Here is an 18,199-nt window from a genome sequence, read left to right as displayed (position 1 = left end):
TTCCTGTATGTTTGCTTAAAATTAGTTTTTTTTTCTTTGCAGTTTTAGTTGTTCCAAGCTTATCAGTTGCTCTGATTCAGTTCACTGCACCAGGAAAATGTATATTTACAGTCCGATAAAGTAAGATGTTAAAAATATCACAAGCCTCATTCTGAAAAAATAACATGATGGAATGCTTGGAATCAGCACTCTGATCAAAATGAGGAACCATGGTATGACAAATCATATCACTGTGTTTTGCCTTTGATGTAAACTCTGGCATGGATTCAATCAACATTTGCCCAACACTTCGACTCACAATTAAAAGAAAGTATTAGCAAAATTAAGGACATGTTGATTGAATCATGGTCACTGTGGCAGTGTAAAACAAGTCACCTCTGCCTGATAGGCATACACACTTCACTTTCCATGTATGCCATAGCAATTGCACTCTGAATTGAAAGATGTCAATATTTATTGTTTCTATCATTATCTGTCGGGGCTCTTGTGGACAAATGGTAAAGCCAATCCCCAATCTCTCCCCTCATAGCTTTAGATACATGAAACACTGAAATCAAACAAGCTATCCTGTGCATCTGAAAAGCATCTTGCTTTGACATATATAGTGCACAAATGGAAGTACATTAATTACATTACATTACAGGCATTTAGCAGACGCTGTTATCCAGAGCGACTTACACAACTTTTACATAGCATTTTTACATTGTATCCATTTATACAGCTGGATATGTACTGAAGCAATTTCGGTTAAGTACCTTGCTCAAGGGTACAACGGCAGTGTCCTACCCGGGAATCGAACCTGCGACCTTTCGGTTACAAGCCCAGTTCCTTACCCACTGTGCTACACTCCGTCATTAACATACATTTTTATCTCAAAGTTAAAATACACAGAACAAACTGGATTTTTTACCCAACACATCAGATCAAGACTGTTTCAACACTGATGGAATCAGTTTCTATCCGCTTTCGGAAATGAATGTACCAAAATAAAACATATGATCAATAAATTGCAATATTTCACACATGGGAAAATACTAAAATTATTGCCACTTTTAGATGTTGCAGTATTTCACTGCAGTGAAATATATTTATCATTATATTTTCAAAAAGGTATCTAACTGGCAGGGTTATCTGAAAGCTAGTTTACCTGGGACGTGGGTGATACCTTTGGACTTGTTGTTGTTGAAATCCAGAAATGACACAATTCATAATTTTATAAGATGGGATAAAATAAGAATTGTATATTATCATGGTAGCATCCATGGAGAATTAATAAAATAATACTACTGCAGAACTTTTAAGACTATACATGCCTTTGTAAGGGCAACAATAAAAAAAATAAAAACTTACGTTTTTACAATTATGTGGGAAGATTTGACAACATTGAAAAGAAGAAGCAAGTTTCAATGTTGCTGAATGTTAAATATCTACTGAGAGATATTTGTATCAATTTGTTGCATCCATTGTTAAAAGAAAAGGCTGTTCTGGATTGATTTATTTTTTGCTTGATATACATTTTCAAATATATCCTTTATCAGCAGAGAGGCAAAAAACCTGCATAAAAAATCTTTTTGCTGGTTAGGATTGAGATTTACTTGAGGAATACCACAATAACTGACAAACAAAAAAGTTAAAACAATTAAACACATGACAAATAACTGAAGCTACTTGGGGGACTTTTTATTCCACGAGAGATCTCCCTGTTTCAGAAAAAAATAAAAAAGAACGGTCCATCCTGTTAGTCCCTGGCCATCTTGTATGCCGCAGACATTTGGGGTTACTAGTGGTCCTGCTAGATCACAATAGTGGACTCAGCTGCCCAAGTGAGGTTTGCCATGCAAAATTATCTCATCATAATGTGTGCGCTGCCCTAGTGCCATTTGGCTCTGGTGGTCCTCACTGTCAGGGGCCAGTCCACACAAACGGATTCTGCATCGGCGTGAAGGGGAACAAGGGGTACTGGCCACTCTCTTCATCCACAAACACGCAATGGAAGTAGGACATCTGGTCATCAAAGTCTAAGAAGTTTCAAAGATCACGTTAGTATAGGATCACATGCAGCACATGGAGCCTAATCTGACACCTGGATTCCGTCAATATTCATCCTGACTCATAATTAACCCTCCAGTTATGTAACTCCTGTCAATTCGACCTATTTCAGGATTTATTGTACCTGAAATGCTGGTAAACATCTTATTCTTAGTGAAAATTCAGTAACTTTTACTCTTTTGGGTTGTGAATTTATTGGGTTGTTTTCACCCACAGCTGTCTTGTGGAATGCGTGTTCACACAACGAATTTCAGGATTTATTGTACCTGAAATGCTGGTAAACATCTTTTTCTTAGTGAAAATTCAGTAACTTTTACTCTTTTGGGTTGTGAATTTATTGGGTTGTTTTCACCCACAGCTGTCTTGTGGAATGCGTGTTCACACAACGAATAGCTGCATACGCAATGATGTTATTGCGGCTCAATTTCAGTCAATAGTAAATTTCACCTTTATGAAATGAAAAAAAAATACATTTGATTACTGAAAATGATTAAATCAAGTTGTTTGAGCACTTTAATTTAAATCAATTTATTTGAAAGGACATATATTCAATAAATCATTATTAAATACGTTGGTTTAAATTTATTGTGGCCAGCTCAGACAAATTAAATGTTTTCTCTGTTTTAGGATTATCTGACTGTTGAATAGACTTACACTGCAGGGGTGTGCTGACCTGTTTGACCCATTACGTACATAATATGAGGGTTAAATATAATACACAAAGTTAATTTTGATAATGAACTCACAAAATTGTGTTTGTGAAATAACACGCATTTAATATGTAGTTAAAGTCAAAGACAAATGTCAATAAAAGCCCATTTTTCATTTGACTCCTTGTTCCTTGCAGCTTTGTGCTTGAATAAATTGCCAAAATAGGGAATCTAAATTTGGCTACCCAAGTCATTAGTTAGTTGAATTAGTTCATGGGAGACAGCAACTACGTTTTCTTGCCTACTCAAACTTTAATACTTTTAAAATGAAACGTGTATCATATGTATTGCTTAATAATAAAAATAATAGTAACCATCAACATACTACTATGACTACTACTACCACTACTACTACTACTACTAATAATAATAATAATATAAAACAGGCCAAGATTTTACCATCATTTATGTTCTCCTTCATTTCTGGCTCAGGCTCTTCTTCTGAAGAAGAAGAAAGTCAAAGTCAAAGCGTGAGTCAAATTCATGTAACTAAACACTCCACACAAGTGCTCATACAGTAATAAAATGAAGTGCATTAATTCTGCTAGTTAAGCTGCAACCAATTTAGGGAATCTGAAAGACCAATCCCAGAGTTATCTGAATACTAGGAAAAATTTGATGACTGTTTTGAAAATTCAATTATTTCCCTCTCATTCCTATATATACAATTAATATATACTTAGTTCCAGTGAAGGCAAATCTAAATGCTACAGCATGCAATCACATTCTAGACGATTCTGTGCTTCCAAACAGTTTGGGGAAGGCCCTTTCCTGTTTCAGCATGACAATGCCCCTGGGTACACAGTGAGGTCCATATAGAAATGGTTTTGTCGAGCACAGCGTGGCAATAACTTAACTGGCCTGCACAGAGGCCTGACCTCAACCTCATCCAACACTGTTGGGATCAATTGGAAAACCAACAGTGAGCCCGGCCTAATTGCCCAATCAATGTCCAAATTCACTAATGCTCTTCTGACTGAATGGAAATACATCCCTGCAGCAATGCTCCAACATCTTGTATGAAGCCTTCCCAGAAAAGTGGAGGTTGTTATAGCAGCAAAAGTTGGATCAACTCCATATTAATGGCCATAATTTTGGATGTCAGGTGTCCACATATTTTTGGCCATGTAGTGTATATACATGTTTTGAAGAATAAAAGTGTGCATATATATATATATGTATTAGCCACACCCATTTTCACGGTAGATACTTATATATGTAGATGTCTAATGGCTTTGTCTCCAAGAATAAAATTAATCTTTCAGCTTTTAGAAAATGTAAATGATAGTAATGATGTGCAACTTACAGATATATCACACCACATCAGCAAAACCTTTTAGCAAATACAACACCATTATTGTACTGTACATTGCTCAAAATCCCATCATAACCATTTTAATGTTGGTAACAAGTGATATGTAACAATATGCATCATAAATTTCTGTATCACTGGTGTGGTGCATGTTCTGTATCATTAGCCACCTCCTTGGAAGTGTACCATCTGAATACAGCTACCTCTGCAGCTTCAGGACCAGGTAGGCTAAAATTGATAAGGAATTAACATGAATGCATAATATAAAATTACATGGACACTGTAGGTGAGTGTCAGCTTATCCGAGATTGCACCGTAAAAGTTTACCTTTCATTTTCTCCCCTGTAGGTGTTTTCTTTTCATCAGGCTTACCTTTAGACCAGGGGAAACAATCCAGTTCACATCAACTGAACACAGCAACTCTTGCTCTATTACTATAGTGAAATTATTTATATACAATTACATTGCAGATTGTGTCAAAAATAAGCATTAAAGTTACAATCTCGAAGATTTCTGTTTCGTTCTCTTTGGCGGTACCAATGCCGAGAAGCGGTAATTGCAGGTGTGTTTTTGGACCTCACTTCCCATAGATCCAACCAGTGTCGCCTGTGTGACGTCGGTCAGTTGGTACCTGGGCCACGCCAACTACAACACTTACTATTTACTGAATAAAAAATTGTTGTTATAAAAGTAACGTTATGTACATACTCATTCATTGTCTAACATTAGGCTAACTTAAGCTGTCTTTACACTGCCGAGCCGGGTTAAAATGCTGCAGCAGACCTGGGGTAGAATTAATGATGATCAATTTCCACAAACGTTCTTTATCCACCTTTTGCCTGGTATGAACATATTTACACTGCAGAGAAGAATTCGCGGGCTTCGCTGTGGCTCGTGCAATTATGTATCTCGCGCACAGTAAACAGTCTTTTTCGTGAATGATTATTGTGTGATATTTTTAAAACAACTGCCTTGCAAAATGTTACCCGTGGTGTTTCTGGTTTTGGTTTTGCTAGGTAAACTGTTCGAGATTAAAGCTGAACTGGGTGTTAAATTAGCAATCAGAACAAGAAGAATAAAACAAAAACAAAGGAGATTTCATCAAAAAAGGGCATCAAGGCTGAAGGAACATATGAGGAAGCGTAATAAAATAATAACAACGCTAATCCATACTTCCGTATTCTTTTATTTAGTTTTCTCCGACTTGACATCTTTACACAGAAATCAGACTCGGCTCTGCTCCACCTATACCCCGGCTTTATTCCGATCATTATAATATATTGATGAACTTCATGGCAATGTAAATAACGGTAACGTTAAGGCCAGTTCAGATCAATGATTCGCAACGAGACCAAACGGTTTTAGAATGTTGCAGAGAAAATTGCAGCGGTGTGAACTGGTTAGTTGCAGATTGCAGCGGTGTGAACTGGTTAGTTGCAGAGCGTCTGAAGCCGTTGCCTGAGGTCTGAAAAGACCCACCTTGTCAAATCGCCAAGTGCAGTTTTAGAACGTTTACAATCAGACGTCTTGGAATTTTGCAAGTTGCATCCAGTCTCATTGCGAATCACTGATCTGAACTAGCCTTTAGTTAGCCACATTGCAACGTTGCAACAAGGTAGCATTGCATCCGAGAGACGGTTTGCGAGGTCGGAACCGGTCGGTAGCGTTAGCTAGCGTTTTTTCTAATTGTTAGCTGACATTAGATTGTGTTAATTACACTAGCTAGCTAGCTAACGCAACGTTACCTGATATGAGAGATGGATACTGCACGCAACTTTGTCTAATGTTGCCTTTCTTGACATGGTCCGGTAGCTAGCGTTAGCTGTGCAAATAGCTATGTAATTTAGTAACGTCACATTGTCATCAAATGTAATACTAAATCTACATCAACAAATAATATGACCTCTCATGTTACACAAAAACTTTTTACAGTTCCATAACCCCCCCCACTTTCTCTGTTATTGTAACGCTAGCAGACACCGGAAAAAACATTTCGCCGCTCACACACAAGTGACTTGAAGAGCGAGCCTGTTGCGTTAGCTCCACCTACCCTCTCTGGCGGACAAACCACTGATGGGTGATGGAAAACGCGTCACTAACTATGCGCCGCTTGTGATTTTTTTCCCGGGAAGTCGCCACAGACACCCAGTTCTTTAATCATAAATTATAATTATAATAATAATATAAATTAATATAATTATAGGCTCAATCACCATTGTGTTACCTAATTTGGCGATAGATAGTGACTTAATCTTCGAGATTATTACTTTAATTTCAATACATACCCTCAACATGTTGAGGTAGTGGGATTTCCCTCAGTTTGTCTTCTACACATGCAAGAAATCAGAATTTTTTAAAAGAACTTTGAGTATAAAAACAGGTATTTCAAACAAGTGTTAAGTAATAATTACAATCTATTCAAATGCTTTTTTATTATTTAAAAATTATATTAAGTCTGGGAAACTGAAATCCTTAAATCATTTGCTGTTGTTTTAATACTTTATGCATTCACAAATGGCCCATAAATATTTAAAAGATATTGTCAAGATTGGCTTGCCTTCCCTTGCTAAACAGCAGGTGTTCAGGGGGTGGGTTAGCTGGGTACAATGTGAGTCACTAAAACGCTAATACCAGTGAAATCCTTTCAACTTGTTCACAAATGAAATTGTGTTCTCAAATAAGATTTCTTTACATTGTAAAATTAAATATTCTGTTGTACTTACTTGGCTAAACTTTCTGTTCCACAAACAAACAGTACAGTAATGGGGCAAACATACACCGATCAGCCACAACATTAAAACCACCTACCTAATAGTGTAGGTCCCCCTCGTGCCGCCAAAACAGCTCTGACCTGTCAAGGCATGGACTCCACCTCTGAAGGTGTCCTCTGGTATATTTGGATTTCTGTATATATTTGTATCTACTGTATATTTGTATCTGATATTTTGTATCTACTGTAAATTTGTATCTGATTGTGTTACTTTGTTGTCTTTGATGCTGCAACAGTGCAAATTCCCCCCGGGGATCAATAAAGTACACTACTACTACTACTACTTATTACATTATTGGTTTTTATTACATAAAACATTTGAAATGGGTTACATTATTGGGAGTTATTACACTATTGGTAGTTTATTACATTATTAATTGCTACAGGGCTATGAAAAGACATTGTTAGAGGGTGAATTATTTCCACATGATTTTAAAAACTCTCATCGGGTCAGAGCTGTTTTGGTGGCACGAGGGGGACCTACACAATGTTAGTCAGGTGGTTTTAATGTTGTGGCTGATCGGTGTATGTCTGTATAGGTTTGTAATATTCTATATTTATTTTTTAGGCCTAAATATTTGTCATTTTTATCTGTATTTATGCATTCATTCCCCACCCCCCTTTCTATAGTGTAAATGATTGTATGTTTGTTGGTATAAAAGTCTGTTTGTAAATTTAAATGTTATATGCGGCTAGAAAAATCTCCCCACGAGGATAATGAAGTCTAGCCTGTCCCTTGATACATGATGTCTTGCAGTGGGTCCATGAGGTTGGGACATTAACCAAACAGTCTTGCAAATTCAAGACCATATTTGCAGCAATAGCAGGTTCAGAAGGACCCTCTACATCACTCAGACCACTGTGCCCGACCAGATGCACAGTGCAAGAAAAAGCTATTGAGCAGTACTGCCTCAGTATGAAACAGTTTTTTATATCTTGGAGAAGATGGCATCAAATGGATCTGACACAGGTATGAGAGCTAATGGACTGCTAGAGAGGGTAACGCATAAAGTATAACGTATCTAGTATAAAGCTATACCCAGAAGAGAGGAGGTTGTTAAAGCAGCAAAGGGGGGACCAACTGCATATTAATGCCCATAATGTTGGATGTCAGGTGTTCACATACTTTTGTAGTGTAGCGACAGTAAGATCAGCCTAGTTAAAGTAGCTAAACTGTAGACTATAACTGTTAGTTTGGATTATGGGGTAACTTACAGTGGGCTCCAGAATTATTGGCACCCTTGATAAATATGCACAAAAAATGCTAAAAAAAAATGCTAAACTAAAAAATAATACAGTTATTGACATAAGCTTTATTTTCCAACATGATTAAACTAGTGTGCTTGATTAACGATTCATTGGAATCAACCAAAGGCTTAAATTTTTTAAATAAAAAAAATATTTCCCCAAAAAACAGGTTCCACAATTATTGGCACCCCTGGTTTAATACTTTGTGAAAACACTCCTGGCAAAGATGACTGCCATGAGTCTTTTCCTATAATTTGTGATAAGTTTAGAGAACACATTTGGAGGGATTTTTGACTATTGCTCCATGTAGAACTTTTCAGAATCATTGATATCTTTGGGTTTGCGCTTATGGACCCCCCCTCTTCAGTTCAGACCGCAGGTTTTGGATGGAATTTAAGTCTGGAGACTGAGATGATCATTGGAAAACATGGATGTTGATTTCACTTTCTGTTTAGATTTTGATGCTTGGAGTCATTGTCCTGCTGGACAATCTACCTATGACCAAGTCCTAGCTTCTTAGCAGAGACAACCAAATTTTCTGCCAGAATTTCCTAGTACTTTGTTGAATTCATTGTGCCATTGATCTAAAATAGTGTCCTGGGACCACTGCCAGCAAAACATCTCCAATATATCAATGACCCACCTCCATATCTGACCATAGGTATTAGGTGCTTCTCCTGTATTCATTTCTCTTTTGCCGCCAAACATGTCGATGGTGTGTATGGCCAAAACATTCAATTTTGGTGTCATCTGACAATAGCACTCTCTTCCAGTCATAATTCCAATGAGGTTTGGCAAGCTGCAGATTCTTGGTTTTGTTTATTGTGCTCAGTAAGGGCTGTCTTTGTGCCACCGTTCCAAAGAGTTAGTTGGTATGGAGGTGCCATTTTATGTCTTTTTATTAGACTTGTTGACCGAGAGAAACAAACAAACAAATCTCTGAAATTCCTAAACAGTGATCCTTGGGTTATTAATGGCCTCCCTCACCATCTTCCTCACTGTCTGTGGGGACACCATGCACTTGCTTCCTCTTCCTGGCAAATTTGCACCCATTCCATATGTTTTACGTCTTTTTATTATTGCCCTTACAGTGCTAAGTGGTATGTTTAACCGTTTATGTCTTTTTTTGTACCCATTACCAGACTTGTGACGGTAAATTACACCGGTCTCTTCTGAATTGACAGTTATTTGGCTTTTCCCATGCAGTTGGATGACAAAGGGATTTTGTATGCTTGTTACCTCATTTTTATTCTAAAGTGAAATTGGAAGTGATGGAATGACACAATACAGTTCCTTTAGACTGAGATGAACTAAATTAAGTAAAATTGTATTGCCAATTTCATTTTGTTTGATTTTACTTACCATAATTGTTAGGGCTGCCAATAATTATGGCACCTATGGTTTTCAGAAAAAATTAGATTACTTAATAAAAAAACATTGAAGCATGAGAGTAAATGTATTGAAATAAAAGTATATAGTTTTCCCATATGTTTGAACATAACATATGGATTATTATCTGTGGCATTTATTATATGCAGCCTTTTTTCTTCATTTTTATTAAGGGTAACAATAATTCTGGAGCCCACTGTATGACAACAGCTTTGGTGGGTGAATTTCATAATCGGTGAGGACAAAGAAAATTATAACATTGTCATAAATGTCATTCCCCCCATGCACTGAGTCAAATGTTTCCTCAACTTTGTGCAGGTGCTAACGTCGTTATCAAATGGGTTTTCATACGACCGGTTTTCGACTGGAATGTTTTCAAATTATTGTATTTGTTCATTTTGTGACTGAACAATTTAATGTTTGATCCGAGTAATTGATGAAAGAAAGTTACCGGTAGTTTTTAATGAATTTGTCTGTGACTCCCTGATCTGACGTTGATTTCTAGAGAGTTCCCTGGGTCAACGGTGGTTCCAAGAGGATCCCCCCCAGTCTAGTAGCAGGTCCAAGTTGGACCTGCCCCCGGTCCGACAGCTATAGCCTATTGCTCGCTAGCTAGGTAGCTAGCTAACCTCAACATTACAGGTTACGAGTGGAAACTATAGTTAATGACACTGGGCACTGGCTAGCTAGCTATTCTTCAGTATTTTTAGTTTTAAGTAAGTTTTTACAGAGCACAAAGTTGCTTGCTAGTGCAGTCTTGTAATGAAACATCAGAATAATAGGTAGCTACTAGTTAAGTGGGCAGGTGCTAGTTAGCTGTCCAGATAGATTAGCTACATTTCAGTAAAGTTTATTTGATTTCTCATTTTAACTTGACTGAGCTGAATTTCTAGCCATGCAGCTGGTTTAATGAAGCTGTGTAGCTAAGAAGCCAGCCACCTCTATGAATGACACAAACATGGCTATGTAGCTGGCTACATCATGTTTTGGTGTTATGACCAGGCCTAGGGTCAGACTGTAACAGGGTGAATGATAAGGGAAATGAGTGGGGAATGGATAAGGGAAATGTATTGCAAACCGACCGGTAACTCCAGTCCCTATCTGCCTACCCAAATCTAACGGAAAACTGGCTAGTCTTCGAAGGGTACTGGGCACGGGGCAGCTTTGAATGCAAAACTTCGTACAGTTGTCCAATAATCTGGAAAATGTATTGTACGTCTCAGCAGCATTTAAATGCTGTCACCTGTATCTTTCTTTAGAGGATCTAGTTTGGCCTTTTCTTCGGCACTATCACAATCAAATGCAAGAAAAGACCATTTTATACATCAAAATGGGGACATCAGAGGTATACAGAACATGAAAAACCACCAATGAAGTTGCCATTAGAATAAGTTAATTACAGTATAGTAATTAAAAATGATGAAGTTGAACTGTTTCATAGAAATGGTACCATTTAAAAGCCTGGGGTTATGTTTTTAATTTGTCAACAATACAGATATTACAACAGCCTACCTTTCTTTACAGAAGCTGGTTTGGCCTTCATTTCTGAAAAAAAAACATAAATAGAATACTAAAAATGTATGAAGTTTTGCCATTGTACTTATTCGCAGCAGTAAAGACATGGTTAGTATATAGATGATATGTGGGGTACTTCTTGATGCTGACATTTGGCTAGGTAGGAAAGAACAGAAAAACTAACCTTATTATAGAGCTCTGGTAGTTTACGTCCCAGCTTGTATCTGCCTTGATCAAAACTACGGCATATTGGCAAAAATCTGCGGCACTAATTCAGCACCATTCATCCATCCATTATCTATACCCGCTTATCCTGAGCAGGGTCGCTGGATCTCAGTGTGCCTTGGGCAAGAGGCAGGAATACACCCTGGACAGGGCGACTGTCTATCGCAGGGCACACACACCATTCACTCACGCACTCATATCTATGGGCAAATTAGAGACTCCAATTGGCCAATCTGCATGTCTTTAGAATGTGGGAGTAAACCGGAGTACCCGGAAGAAACCCACGCGGACACAGGGAGAACATGCAAACTCCACACAGAAAGGCCCACAAGCTGAGATTCGAACCCATGACCTTCTTGCAGTGAGGTGACAGTGCTATCCACCGCAGCACCGTGCAGCCCTAGCACCATTCATTTCAGTTTAATTTTTACTTTGATTTTAAAATTGTAGATAGTAGTTATGCCATGGGATGTTACAACAGGAGGAGGCACGGAAAAGGGAGATCTTTTTATCGTATGCCAAAAGATCCATATGCCAAAGGTGAAATGAACTGATTTCTGTGACCTGATAATGGCACCTGTAGGCTAACTGCAGCTAAACCACATTATGATGACTGTTTATGTTAGCTTTTTATGTATAACGTAGTGCTTTAAAACATACTCAAAACAGGCAAATGTAACTTTTTAATGGGTAAAAATAATACTTTTACACCAATGGCCTGTGTTTTACCCAAGTTTAATGGAATGGAGTGAGTGAGCTTTTAGGTCACAGCCCTTATTCTGACATTGCTAATGTGAAGTCACACTAATCTAGGCTACTCTCCCAGTAATGACGCTGCGGTTCTTAGAAGGGATACTCCACAGCTGGACATTCATGATCGGCCTTTGTTCACTTGTAGTCTTCTAGGCTTTTGTAAGCCTTTAAATAATCACCCAAGTACATGGAGATAATGTTTATGTGGTAGTTAAAATATGGGGATATTGCAGGTCAGGAACTTTCTTCCTTTCTGTGTTTTTGATCATTGTAAAAAGCACCCCAGGAGCATGGTATTCATGTCTATAGTGTGCCAAGGTTTTTCACAAACCAATCAATGTCTTTTTGATTGAAGTGTGTTGTGAACTCACAAGGTTTGAATGTGATACTGCTACCATTCATTTGTACTAATTTTGCCTGACATCTTACCAGCCAATATGGCAGTGTCAACAAATCCAATCACGTGGCATCTGGAGCTCTATATATCTAATACTGTACATAAAATTTAGATTAAAAAAAAAAAAAAAAAAAACATTCAATGTCTTTCTGTTTCTTCTTATAGCTAACCATTATAGTACCATTACACTTTCACTGAACAAATCAACTATGCAGTTATAAATAAATATTAAGTTAATTAAAAAATATATATATTAAGTTATTGATTAGATTTTGCATGATGTATGTTAACATTATAGGGGTGTCATCATCAGTACCTTTCTTAACAGATGCTGGCTTGACTTTCTCTTTCGGAACCTCCGGTTCTGAAACAGAGAAAAACAATCAGAACCATTTCACAATTTAATTTACTATATCCAGAGATACATCAAGAAGCAACATTATTTACAAAGCAAATAATACAGTTACTAGCACACAATCACTATGCAAAATCATATAACAGTACCTTTCTTTACAGTTGCTGGTTTAATTTTCTGTTTTTGAACCTCAGGTTCTGAAACAGAAAAACACAATAAAAATAACAATTTTCCAATTTAAATCTAAGATTTAGAAAAATGTTAGGAATCAACATTATCTACAAACCAAATAATAAAGGTTAAAACACTGTAAGTGTTCCTTTTGGTACAGGAGCTGGTTTGGTATTCTCTTTTGGAACCTCAGATTTATGATTTATCTTATAGGTAGAGGACATGGTATTCATCAACTCTCATTGCCTTTTGTAGCTGACATTTGTATTGTACCTCTCCAAAAATGAATAAAATGCTTTTTGTCCATTATAAAGCATATAAACGAGTCCCTTGTGAAGGTTTAAGATGAAACATTGCTATCAGATTAAAAAATAATGCAAAAATGTTGTCACACAAAGCAGTACAGTACCTAAATGTGTAATAATTAACTCTTGTATGTATTTCTATACTCTGTACTCTCGTATGTTTTCTTGTATGGGGATGAGACGATATGAAAACAATTTTCCACCACATTTTGGCAATGTTCCAACTCTCATGTCATCACTGTTGCATGCTTCACAAAAACTATTACACTATTAACTAACGCTTACATTAGTGTGAAATATCCACATTATTTAATACCACTAACCTATTTAAAGACTCAATTTCAAAAATAACGTATATAACCAAAATATTTTCAGCAGTAATTCTTACATAGCAATGATGAAATGATACTGTTCTATTCGCTTCTGTTTTGCACCAGAAAACGATGTCAGCTAGGTCTATCAGCAAAAATATGGCTTAGCTATGCCCAGAAGTCCTCAATAATAATAATAGTATTTTCCAAGAAATTACGAAAAATCGTTGACCACGTTTCATTAGGTGCAGTGTCTTTTACAGCTACCACAGAGTGCATGCGTAAGTGAATGCGATGATAAGAAAAAATTTCGGTAACGCTGACCTAAAAAACGCTATTCCAAAAAATTAGATATGTTATACATTGTTACAAAGCTTATACTCTCACCTACTGAATAAATGAATTGTCAATCAAGCCAGACTGTGCTAAAAAGAGCGACAACGCCGTAAACAACAGGTGTTGTATTACGCACAGCTATTTTGGAAGGTACCCAGGCATCACAAATGCAAAAAAGTATAAAAATATTTTCGGTTCATTATGAAACTGTGGCGGGAGAAATTAGACGATGGCGGGCCACCACAGTCTAGGTAATTAATGGGAAACACTGTAGTGAGCAAATAAGCATGCTTTAGAAATGAGATTCACCCGAGGTGGAATTCGATCATTACATTACATTACAGGCATTTAGCAGACGCTTTTATCCAGAGCGACTTACACAACTTTTACATAGCATTTTACATTGTATCCATTTATACAGCTGGATATATACTGAAGCAGTGCAGGTCAAGTACCTTGCTCAAGGGTACAATGGCAGTGTCCTTACCCGGGAATCGAACCTACGACCTTTCGGTTACAAGCCCAGTTCCTTACCCACTGTGCTACACTCCGTCGATCCCAAGTCAGTGGTCCAAAGGCTGCAACGTTAAAAGTGCTCCACGAACATACTAGGTGTACTGAGTGGGGATTTTCTTGAGGAAAATTTTGTGTGTGTATGTGACATTTTGATTAGCTGGTGTAGGTAAATGATTGGTAGGTGTAGGTAAATGTCCAATGAGGAGACACTGTTTGTGGGCTTGCAGCATTGTGATGATGCAATCGGGCAGGAAAAAGAAGGACAAATGGAAAATCCCCTATGTTTGGGGCTTTATTGTGTGGACGTGTGCAGTTGGTTGTGAATTTTATCCGTTGAAATGAGGTCAAACGGCACAGAAATTAATGTTTTTATGTAATGAAAGTCTGTGGTCATTGTGGTTATTTCTGTAGGAAACCCTGAAAAGTGGCAAACTCTCTGTGCTGTATAGGTATGTGGCATGCTGCCCCACCAAAGCGTAACTTGGCGGAATGGCATACCTGCCATCGCAATATTGATTTGGACTGTACTCAACTGTACACAATTTTAGATTTGTAACCAAACAATGCACATTTGGTTAAAGTGCAGGTATAAGAGAGCTTTCAGTATCTCATCTTAATTCTAAACTTGTGATTGTCTTTGTGATTGTCTTTGGAGTCTGTTATTGGCCTTTTTTAAACATGAGGACCACAGAAAGGCAAGGAAGTCATTACTTTGCAGAGAAATAAGAAAAACACAGAGACATAGGCCAAATCTTAGGCCTACCAAAATCAACTGTTTGGAACATCATTAAGAAGAAAGAGTAATCACAAAGGTTCTGGTAGGCAAAGGAAGAGCTCTACAGTTGACGACCAAAGAATTCTCACCATAATGAAGAAAAACCTCCAAACACCTAGCCAACATATCAGAAACATTATTCAGGAGGTAGGCATGAATGTGTCAGTGACTACTGCCTGCAGAAGACTTCATGAACAGAACTACAGAGGAAACACTGCAAGATAAACACCACTAGTTAGCTGCAAAAAGAAGACGGTCAGGTTACAGTTTGCTAAGAAGTACTTGAAACACCTACAGTGTTATGGAAAAAGGTCTTGCGGACAGATAAGAATCAGACGCCAAAAGGAACTGCCCAAGACCCACCACACCACCTCATCTGTTAAATATGGTGGGTATGTTATGGTTTGGGCATGTAGGTATTGGCTCACCTGTCTTCATTGATGATTTCATTGCTGATAACAGCAATTAATTCTGAAGTGGACAAAAACATCTGCTCAAGTTCAAGAAAATGCCTCCAAACTCATTGGGCAGTGCTTCATCCTACAGCAAGACAGTCATCCCAAACATACTACTAAAGCAAGAAAGGTGTTTCTCAAAACCAATAATTGGAAAATTCTTGACTGGCTAAGTCAGTCACTTGATCATATCCAATTGAACCTGTGTTTCATATGCTGAAGTGAAGTGGCAACTAGTCCCTGAAACAAGCAGGAGCTGAAAATGACTGCAGTACAGGCCTGCCAAAGCATCACCAAAGGACATATTCAGTATCTATGGGTCACATAGTTTAAGCAGTCACTGGATATTCAACAAAGTAGGCTACTAAACATGACTAATTTCATTTACATAACATCATCCTTTAATAAAAGCTGAAAATCTGCCCTTTAACCACATGGTAAATGTAAAATTATGGAGTGCAGAGCCAAATCAAGAAAAAATATAAGTATTTGTCCCAAACATTATGTAGGGCACTGTATATGTGTTAGATTAATTAGGGGGGGGCCTGGTGGTCCTGGTGCCCTAAAGTAGGCAGTATACTTCATAAGAAGTATAACTTTTTGAGCAAAACGAAGCAATGAGAACAACTGAAAAACAAAAAGACGCGGTGTTGTGTGTTCGTACGGTGCAGTGTGCGACGGCCTCCAGGGAGAACTTTTGGAAAACTTCTTTATTGTTCTCCGACCTCTCCCTCTTAGCTATTGGTCCAAATATCACATGGTTGGTTACATCACGGTTGAGAGTTCAGATAGCAGACTTCACATGCTAATGTACGGAGAGTCAGTGCCAATCTCTCTTCTGTAGAGATGGGAATTCTGTGAGTCCCCGCATGTTTGATGAATGGTGCTACTCGTTTCAGCAAGTCATCAAAACGCCTAGCACAAATTCGAAAATAAGAGAAAGTGGACCCCCTCGTCTAAACTCCGCATTTGCTGAATGTACAGACAAAATTCTCCATTGTCCGTCCTACTCTGATTTAGAGGGCGAACGTACCATCTCCTTCGCCTTTTTTTCTTCTTTTGCATAGCTAGATAAACTAAAGCCACTTTAAACACTTTAAACTTTTTGTTTTGTGTTGTGATCTCACGTAGCCCTTCTCTTTATACATTCATGGCGTAGCCGCGAGACGGAGGTCCGGGCGAGATTCCAGCCCCGGTTAATAGCTGCCTCGTAATTATTCACGCCCCAGCGGCATGGAGTGACTTTAAACGGTGCGATATTCTCACTGAGTATACCGACAACAGTGTTCGTGGACATGTTCGCCGGTGGTTCTCAATCCTTAAGTTCTTTCTTCTTACTGAGTATACTGCCAGCTTAAATGGCTGCTTATTTCGGGCCAGCTCTGTATTCTCCAAAGATCACTTCGTAAGTAACATTCCATCTGTCATATAAACTTTATTTTTGGAGTAAATTCTGAATCTTTTGTGGTGAAGCAATTGAAAAGTCACTTTCTAGCAGATGAAGGGACTACGTATAAAATTTGCTGTAATTACTACATGGTGAAGCCAAAATGTATAAGAATACCCTTTAATAAAAGCTCTGAGTCTGCGCTTTGACCACGTGTGAATTATTTGATTACAAACATATTAAATCAGAAAAATGCAGGTGGTTTTAATGTTGTGGTTGATCGATGTATATTTTATGTTATTTTTCTAAAGCCAAGTTTGGCAGTAGAGCCTAGTACCACTTTAGTGGGGAGGTAATAGCATGGGGATTGGAACTCTTCACTGCTTGTGGACCTAATAGTGCTACTTGTACTGAATCACTTATTTTACACTATATTGTGTTTCACATGAGGTGGCAAACAAGGTGGTACATAGAATTCACTTGTGGACAGCCTTTATTAGCTAGTGTACCGAGTAGGTCCTTGGCTCGCTTGTTAGCAGCTATCTTTTGGACATTTTAATAAAGATAGTGGAGTCCTTGTATTATTTTCTTATGGAAATTTTATAAAAACTTGTATTTTTACTTAAATTTCTCTGTTGTTTTCTTGTATATAGCACTTTTTAATTTCCCTGTCCTTTTTCTTTCATACTGGTACTTCAAGCTATCCATGTAATCTCAATAAAAATGTATACTTTTATTGGAACCACATCTCTGCCTTCATTCAGCTAAAGAACCGGGAACCTGTTGTAGGTAGCTTTTGAATTAGTTATTTCCTAGGGTGAAACTCCCAAGGTGGCTTAGTCTGGCTACTCTCCTTTACTTCTTGCCACATATATATTATACATAAGTGGTGCATTTGCTGTTATATTGATAATGTGGCATCCTCAGTTTTCAGTACCTTTTTTCACAGGTGCTGGTTTCACCTTCTCTTTGGATGTCACAGGCTCTAAAAGGAAACAAAAGCAAGGATTTGAAGTGTTAAATGTAAAACACTCACCAATATATGGTCAGGCACATATGTATAAGCTGCAATGCATTAACCATACTGTACTTGAGTTTATTTTTAAACTGAAAGGAAAATGCTTCATAAGCACCTTTCTTTACAGGAGCAGGTTTGGCCTTCTCTTTGGCAACCTCAGGTGCTGTTGGATAAATAACATTTAAAGTGTTATTTTTGCATA

The 18,199-nt window shown here is 37.7% G+C and overlaps 1 protein-coding gene across 50 annotated transcripts in view; it reads right to left on the bottom strand.

Moving 5' to 3' along the window:
* Nucleotides 1–1,659: 1,659 nt before the first annotated feature.
* Nucleotides 1,660–18,199, bottom strand: part of LOC118206174 (titin-like) — a 154,072-nt gene continuing 137,532 nt past the window's right edge. For 47 of the 50 annotated variants that reach the window (XM_035378465.1, XM_035378518.1, XM_035378481.1 and 44 more), the window contains 9 exons: nt 18,113–18,160; nt 17,917–17,964; nt 12,873–12,920; nt 12,685–12,732; nt 10,991–11,023; nt 6,357–6,398; nt 4,399–4,443; nt 3,159–3,200; nt 1,660–2,018 (listed from right to left, as the gene is read on the bottom strand). In XM_035378465.1, coding sequence (XP_035234356.1) covers nt 1,903–2,018; nt 3,159–3,200; nt 4,399–4,443; nt 6,357–6,398; nt 10,991–11,023; nt 12,685–12,732; nt 12,873–12,920; nt 17,917–17,964; nt 18,113–18,160 — 470 coding nt within the window. In that variant the 3' untranslated portion in view covers nt 1,660–1,902. The remainder of the gene's footprint in view (nt 2,019–3,158; nt 3,201–4,398; nt 4,444–6,356; nt 6,399–10,990; nt 11,024–12,684; nt 12,733–12,872; nt 12,921–17,916; nt 17,965–18,112; nt 18,161–18,199) is intronic. The other 3 variants (XM_035378500.1, XM_035378540.1, XM_035378642.1) reach the window with 3 other exon arrangements.

Source organism: Anguilla anguilla, chromosome 1 (genome assembly GCF_013347855.1).
Source record: "Anguilla anguilla isolate fAngAng1 chromosome 1, fAngAng1.pri, whole genome shotgun sequence".
Lineage (NCBI taxonomy): Eukaryota > Metazoa > Chordata > Actinopteri > Anguilliformes > Anguillidae > Anguilla > Anguilla anguilla.
The sequence above is the reverse complement of the archived record's forward strand: the minus strand, read 5'-3'. Positions and strand labels throughout refer to the sequence as shown.